General features: G+C 45.4%; 1 protein-coding gene across 1 annotated transcript; it reads right to left on the bottom strand.

Annotated features, from left to right (window-relative positions):
* Window positions 1–7,398: 7,398 nt before the first annotated feature.
* LOC111917162 (uncharacterized) lies at window positions 7,399–8,052 on the bottom strand. The gene is made up of 2 exons (XM_023912814.1): window positions 7,941–8,052; window positions 7,399–7,871 (listed from the first exon to the last, which is right to left on the bottom strand). Exons 1-2 carry the CDS (start codon window positions 8,050–8,052, stop codon window positions 7,399–7,401), a joined length of 585 nt encoding a protein of 194 aa, XP_023768582.1.
* Between the last annotated feature and the right edge of the window lie 250 nt (window positions 8,053–8,302).

The raw sequence follows: 8,302 nt of genomic DNA, 5'->3' as shown, positions 1-8,302 counted from the left end.
AGCTTTAAGATCCGGGTTATCTTCATCATTTGGCACTCATTTGAGGTATAAAGCTCATAACTTTCTTTATTAATGCTTAGATCTTCTGTGTTTGAGTTTTTGGGTCTTTTTGGTCCCGTGGATGAGATCTTGTGAGTTATTGTCATTTCTGGAGCTTAGAGTTGCTACTCTTGGTGTTCATTTGGTCCTTGAGTCATAAAGTTGCCATATTTGAGGATTTGAATCATCCATGCGTGAGTTTGGGTTCATTTTACAAAAGTAATGTTTGATATTTCGAGATGTGGTTCATTTGGGGCATGCAAAGCCATCAAGTTTACGACTTTATGGTTTAAGACACTTCATATGACACAGATCTGTGATTGGAACCCTAAGTCTTAAGGATTTTAGTGCTTTGGGGGATTATGGCTTAATGAGTGAGTACGTTGAGCGTATAAGCCAATACGCACATCGTACAAGCCATGCAACCTATATGCTTAACGTACAGTTAAGGACGCCCTGCGTACTCAATGGATTTGAGCTTTGCGTTGTTTGGGCCTCGGATGGGCTACTTTCACGGACTTTGTGTCTTGGGCCTTAGTGGGCCATCTAGAATCGAACCTTTAGGCTAGGGAAGCATTATTGAGCCTTAGGCTAAGACCCATGCAAAGGGATTGGGTCCAATTGGAATTTAGGCCATATGGTGGGCCTTGTTGGATTGTTTAACTTTTAGGCCATTGGATTGTGATTTAGGGTTTCATTCTTGGACCAAGTTATATTAGGGGTAAAATAGTCTTTTTACCCCAAGTAGGGATCTTTAGTTAATGACGTAGATCCTAAATGTTAATTAGCTTTTATTTGGAAATTGACAGCTCAGGGAGCTGTAGGACCTGTAGTCAGGGATCATGTATTTCATTAAGCTTTTCGAGGTGAGTTTTCTTCACCGAGTTTAGTGGGTCTAAGGCACCAAGGCCGACCCTTGTTGATTATGTTGATCTACTCATTGTCTGTGTGATACTTGTATGTGCTTGTATATGTATGCTTATTGGGCGGGGCCCGTATTGCGAGTGTGGGCGGGGCCCATATCTTTTTGGGCGGGGCCCGTTATGCCAGTGTGGGGGGCCCGTATCTCATTGGGAGAGGCCCGTTATGTAAGTGTGGGTGGGGCCCGTATCTCTTTGGGCGGAACCCATTATGTGATATGTTGGTATGTGGTATCTTGGGGAACTCGTTAAGTTTTGTGCTTATGGTTTTCAGTTTACCTTTTATGTACTTCCAGTTCCAAGGGGAAGAGCTTGGGCTGACTGTATCACACACATCATAGGGATTTGACATTTGATATTTACTTTGATTTTGATATATTTGATACATTGAGATGTATGGATGATGTTTGAAAATACTATTTTATCCATTATAAAAACGAAATTTTTGGGACCATATTTTTGGATGTTACAAGTTGGTATCAAAGCCTTGGTTTGAGGGATTTGAGCATACTCCCGGGGGTGTCTGAACTCAAACCGTGGATTTGGTAGGTTTTCAAAAGATAAACATATTTAAAAAAAAAAGATTTTCTAAAATAAGGAAGGGTGTGGTGCGTGCAATCAGCCGAGCTCAAGTAAGTTATCCCAAAATATCCATACATGTTTATGATATGTTTGAACTGTTAATTGTGATCGCATGCTGGTTTAGGGCTAAGGATCTAGGAGAGATGCATTTGTATGCCTGTTGTATGAGCTTATAGATTTGCATGCTAGTACTGATCAGTCAGTAATAAGAAGGCCTGATTAGGGTATGCTTGGTTCTGATTACTTGATGCTTGAATGTTGCTTGCTTTGTGCTTTTAGGAGTTTTAGCTAGCTTCAGCTAACTAGTAAGCGAATATTCTAAGAAAATATTATGGGAACTAAATAATCTTAGAGTGTTAGGTTTTAACTCTACTGCGCAACTCTTGTTTGAGTCCAAAAGTTGTAGTGTGAGACCTCTCATTCGAAGAATTATCTGGTTTTTATAATATGTAATTGTATTCTTGAGCTAGTTAGAAGAAGTTAGCGGGAGTTCCTTCTGCAGTTGATGGCAGAGAGTGGTGTGGAGTTTGCCCTAGGAAAACCTCTGATGAGATTTAGTGTTGGGAGCCTTATTTGTGAGGGAATTATTGGATATAAAGTAACTTGACTGAGTTATGGCACTTCTTAAGGAAAGTACGAATAGATGTGGAAGGTAGTATGGGCCCGAACTACTAGAAGCAGAGGATATGTACTTGATTCAAGGAGGGATGCAATGAAGCCAGGGAGCTTGTGGAGTTGTGATTTCCCCGATGTGTATATTTGATGCAAATTCTGATGGTTTATATGGTCTATTTTCAGTATGGTGGTATTGTGTGGCAGGTCAGTGGGCAGTTCCGGTGTTGGGGAGGGTTCAAGCTCAGGTTCTAGAACCGGGTAGCTTGATGACCAGACAAGGGAGTTAATATCGTCTGAGATTACGCGTAGTATCCTTTAGCAGACTCCAGTGATATTTGGCTCGATCAAGGAGGGCATTTAGGAGATTCTTGATGAGTGGTTGAGCGCCTTTCGCGCCGAGATTGTGGCTTTGGTTGGGACATGCTCCCTGACTTTCAGGGAGTTTCGAGCATGTGGAGTGTAACGACCAAATTTTTTCAAAAGAAAATTTTCATTTTTAATTAACCAAGATATTTCCACAAACCATGAGGTTTCTAAATACATTTGTTTCCAAGATTCATAACCATTACAAATTTATTTCAAATCATCAGAGTGTCCCTTAAAATGCCCGAGAGAGAGTGCATGCCGCACCATCAAACCTTGCCCTTGCCCTTGGGCTCAGATGTACCTGAAACAAATCCACAAACAGTAAGCTAATGCTTAGTGAGTTCCCCAGAGCATATCCCACAAAAATCCACATAACACATAACATATTAGCTATAAAAGCTATCTCTGCCACATAAGCCATGCATACAAACTTATAAGGATGTCATGGGCTCCTCTTAAGGTCTTACTCCAGGATACCATGGGATCCCCCACATGGTCTTACACCCAAAGTGCCATGGGATTCCCCCATGGTCTTTTGCTGGAAAGCCATGGGCTCCCCCACATGGTGTTACATCCAAATGACATTGGCTCCTCCCATGGTCTTTGCTTGAAAAGCCATGGTCTCCTCCCATGGTCTTACATCCCAGTGCCATGGGCTCCCCCATGGTCTTTCCCTGGAAGTATCACATATATAGCTAGCATATTACCAAGCGTATTTAACTATCATACCACATATCTCTACAACAATCATACCACATATCTCTACACAACAAGTATAACATCTATCATAAAATGGCCCGACCTTGGTGCCTTAGATCCATTGTATGGTGAGAAGAGTCACCTGTCGTGAATGTAGAACTGACAAGCTAAAATTAGCTAATCTCCCACGTGCTACTCCAAATCAGCTGCCTATATTCATCATGTAATTATCTCGTCAAAACCCATAGATGCCCCTTAAGTCAACCCTGGTCAACAGTCCATGTTGACCTCTACTCGTCGAGTGCATCCAACAACTTGCCGAGTTAACCGAATAACTCTTCAACTCTCCGAGTTACCTATGTAACTCGTCGAGTTCCTCTATTACCTAAAGACCAAAAACTCAATCAATCTGAAAACTCTACTCAGGCTGAAAACTCAGACTGAAAACTTATTTGGCAAAAATCCTAGTTCTCCACCGAAAACACCCTGGATCCCGATAACGGGAAAAACCCACACGACTCGCTGAGTCGGATAAGGGACTCGACAAGTTCCTTTAGTCCATCTCAAGTTCAACCCTTTTTAGTGGGACTAAGGTTCCAAACTTCTGATCCAAGTCCTCTTGGCACAGATACCACGTAAAGTTGCAAACTTTACGTGCATGCAAGGCCCTTCAAGGCCATGACGTCTAAACTAAGCTTTTAACAAGGTTTTTAAGCAAAGGAAATGGTTAAACTCAACAAAGTGGGTAACTTTATGCCATTGAGAGCCTAGAGGGATCCAGATTTGGAACCATATCCTTGTGATAGGTCCAGGTCCAAGTTTGACTCCCTTTTTTCCCCAAAATGGACATTTCCTTTCAAGAGAAGAGATCTAGGAATCTACAGCTCAAGGTAACGACTTTTTACCTTAAAATGGTGGCTAATACAGTGTAGATATCGAATCTACTGTTTTCCTCCTTGCTCCTTCTTCTAAAGCCCTTCTCTGATGCACCAAGTTTGTTAATCAAAGCTCTTACTCTCACTCAAGGTGGTTCACAGCCAAAAACGGTTTTCTTTGGGGTAATAAGGTGTTAATGGAGGCCACAAGGGCAGATTATGATACTTATATAGGGTTCAAACCCTCGGATTAGGGTTTTATCTCTTCAGCTCCTACTTGTCGAGTCGATCCTTCTGACTCGTCGAGTAGGTCGTGACCCTTGCGTCCATGAGATGGCCTCTATTCGATGCGTTGGGGCATCCAACTCGCCGAGTCCATGCACAAACCCTAAAAATCATGTAAATTACTTAATACTTGAAACAGGTGTTACAAATCTCCCCCACTAGAACTAGACTTCGTACTCGAAGTCTGTTACAAAATCATGGTAAGTGATCTCGCCTCTCATCCTCCAGCTCCCAGGTCCACTCGGAGCCCTTGCGGTGCTGCCATTGCACCTTCACTAGCTTCACTTCCTTGTTCTGAAGAACCTTAGTCTTCCTATCTAAGATTGCAATTGGCCTCTCAATGTAGTTCGGGCTCTCATCCACTTGAATGTCGTCCAACGAAACGAATGCAGCATCGTTAGTGACACACTTCTGAAGTTATGATACATGGAAGGTGTTGTGGATCTGGCTAAGCTCTTTCGGCAGATCCAAACGATATGTCACCTTGCCCACCCTGGCCGTGATCCTAAACGGGCCTATATATCGGGGTCCTGGCTTGCCCCTCTTTCGAAATCGGATGACCCCCTTCCATGGTGACACTTTTAGTAGTACAAAGTCCCTCACCTGGAATTTGAGATCCGATCGCCGCCGGTCAGCATAACTTTTCTGACGGCTCTGTGCGACCCATAGCCGGTCGCGCACCTGTTGGATCAGTCTGGTAGTCTTAAGCACTACTTCAGTGCTCCCCATGAACTGGTGTCAAACCTCACCCTAACAGACCGGGGTTTTGCACCTCCGTCCATACAACATCTTGAATGGGTCCCGGTCGATACCTGCATGATAATTGTTATTGTATGAAAACTCTACCAGCGGGAGGTATGTATCCCAGCTACCCACAAAGTCCAACACACAAGCTCGCAGCATATCCTCCAGTGTCTGGATCGTCATCTCACTCTGACCATCTGTCTGGGGTTGGTACGCTGTGCTGAAATGCAGTTGAGTGCCAAGTTCATCATGGAACTTCTTCCAAAACCTAGATGTAAACCGAACATCCCTGTCAGAGACTACCAACACTGGCACCCCATGTCTAGCCACCACCTCTCGCACATAATACCCGCCAACTTCTTGGCAGATATACTCTCAGAGATCGGAATAAAGTGGGCACTATTCGTCAATCTTTCCACAATCACCCATATGGCGTCCACACCCCTCTCCGTCCTTGGTAACTTTGTGATGAAGTCCATAGTGATCTCTTCCCACTTCCACATGGGAATGGGTAGTGGCTGAAGCTTGCCATGAAGCCACTGATTCTTGGCCTTGACCTTCATGTTGGTCAAGCATCGCCCCACAAACCAGGCAATCTCCCGCTTCATGCAGGGCTACCAGTAACTCAGTCTCAAATCCCTATACATTTTCGTATCCCCTGGATGTATAGCGAACTTGGACCTGTGTGCCTCTTCTAATATCTTTTGTCTTACTCCCCCAGTCACCGGTACCTACACCCGGCCACACTGTGTCAGAAGACCTTGGCTATCCTTAAGAAACAAATGATATTGTCCCCAAATCCGCTCAATCTTCCAATTTTCCTTCTTCACACCCTCGACCTGGGCCTCCTTGATCATATCTAACAGCGAAGAGATCACTGTCATCCTCAAACAAACGTTCCCAATCGGGGAACCTACCGCATTGCGGCTCAAAGCATCGGCCACCACGTTGGCCTTCCCGGGATGATACAAGATCTCACATCGTAATCTTTCAGTACATCCAACCACCTCCTCTGCCGCATGTTGAGGTTTTGCTGATCCATCAAGTATTTCAAACTCTTGTGATCAATATAAATAGTGCAACGTACCCCATAAAGATAGTGCCTCCAGATCTTGAGGACAAACATCACCGCCCCCAATTCCAGGTTGTGAGTGGGGGTAATTCTCCTCGTGAGGCTTCAACTGCCTCGAGGCGTAAGCTATCACATGCCCTTTCTGCATTCGTACCGCGCCTAACCCTAAAATCGATGCATCACAGTACACCACCAAATCATCTAACCCCTCAGGTAGTACTAGAATCAGAGCCTCGCATTGTATCCGTCTCAGGGTCTCAAATGCCATCTGCTGATCCGTGACCCGCCGAAATGTTACATTCTTCTTGGTCAAGCGAGTCAGAGGCACATAAATCTTGGAGAAGTCCTGAATGAATATCCGATTATAGCCTGCTAGACCCAAAAAGCTATGGACCTCGGAAGCATTTTTCGGTGCTTCCCACCGCATCACCGCCTCAACCTTGGCTGGATCAACCGAAATGCCCTCCTGGTTGATAATGTGCCCTAAAAATTGTACTTCTTACAGGAAGAAATCACACTTGGAGAACTTGGCATACAACCTCTCCGCCCTCAGGGTCTCCAATACCTCTCTCAGATGCTGCTCATGCTGCTCCTTGGTCTTAGAATAGACTAGGATGTCATCAATAAAGACGATCACCGAGCAATCCAACATCAGTCAAATCACTATGTTCATGCGATCCATGAACACTGCTGGGGCATTGGTGAGTCCAAATGGCATCACCATAAAATCATAGTGCCGATACCAAGTCCTGAAAGCTGTCTTTGGTATATCCTCATCCCGAATCCTCATCTGATGGTATCCCGGCGAAAGATCAATCTTGGAAAACCAAGACGCGCCCTGCAACTGATCGAAAAAATCATCGATCCTTGGTAAAGGATAACGGTTCTTCACCGTTAGTTTGTACAGTTCCCAGTAATTAATGCACATCGTGTACGATCCATCCTTCTTTTTTCATGAAAAGGATCAGATCTCCCCACGGTGAAATGCTCGGACGGATAAACCCTCAGTCTATCAGCTCTTTGAGCTACGTAGATAGCTCCTGCATCTCAGGCGGTGCCAGTCGGTACGGTGCCTTCGATATCAGAGCGGCACCCGACATCAAGTCAATACGAAACTCCACTTGCCTCTCTAGAGGCACTCCCGGTAACTCCTCGGGAAAGACGTCATGAAATTCCTGTACAACCGGCATACTACCCACATTTATGGTGGTCTCGGTCCCCATATTCGAGATATATGCCAGAAATCCCATACAACCCTGCTGTAGAAATCTCCGAGCCCTCGCTGTAGAACAGAGAATTGGCCCCTGCGAGGCCCTCTCTCCATGAATAACCAGTCCCCCCCACTTGGGGTCCGAACCCTTACCAACTGGCGCTCGCAATCAATCATGGACCCATTGGCCCCTAACCAGTCCATTCCGACGATCGCCTTTATCCCTCGCAACGGTATCGGGAATAGATCAACCCAGAATCTCTCTCCAAGCACGTTCATGACACAGTTCCGATACACCCTCACAGCACCCATAATGCGGTCATCTGCAATCTTTACCTCAAGCGGGGAATCCAAAGTTTTCGGTGCATCCCGAAACTTCTTGCCAAGCGCAAGAGACACAAATGATCGAGTAGCTCCCGAGTCGAAGAAAATGTGAGCAGTCATACCATTGACCAAGAAGGTCCCTATATATACGCACAATGTACACATAATCAATGAAATTAATTATAGAGCATGGAAGAATAAACACGTACCAACGATAACGTCTGGTGCTGCCCGAGCCTCCTCGGTAGTCAAATGAAATGCGCGGCTCTTCACCGCTGGAGCATCCGCCTTATCCAGGCGGCCATCGGTAATCCTCATCATGGTGGGCGCAGACACCGCCACTACTCCTCCCCCTCCCTACAACCTCTGACAATCGACCCGCTTATGGTCGGTATGGTTGCAATGAAAACAAATCAAGCCCTTCTTGGGGCAATCCCTGCTGAAGTGGCCCTGCTGGCCACATACGTAGCATCCCGAGCCTGTTATCCGACAAGCTCCACTGTGCGGCTTACTGCACTTGGCACATTGGCCCCTGCCCTGTTGGCCCCTACTGGATGAATCCAAGGTCTTA

Source organism: Lactuca sativa, chromosome 3, assembly GCF_002870075.4.
Source record: "Lactuca sativa cultivar Salinas chromosome 3, Lsat_Salinas_v11, whole genome shotgun sequence".
NCBI classification, from domain to species: domain Eukaryota; kingdom Viridiplantae; phylum Streptophyta; class Magnoliopsida; order Asterales; family Asteraceae; genus Lactuca; species Lactuca sativa.
The sequence above is the reverse complement of the archived record's forward strand: the minus strand, read 5'-3'. Positions and strand labels throughout refer to the sequence as shown.

Bases quoted from the DNA above. Each gene is read 5' to 3' on its own strand.
- LOC111917162 (XM_023912814.1), bottom strand. From the start codon at position 8,052: ATGATGAGGATTACCGATGGCCGCCTGGATAAGGCGGATGCTCCAGCG. The intron at 7,872-7,940 runs GTACGTGTTTAT...GCGTATATATAG, and splicing joins AGCACCAGACGTTATCGTTG to GGACCTTCTTGGTCAATGGT.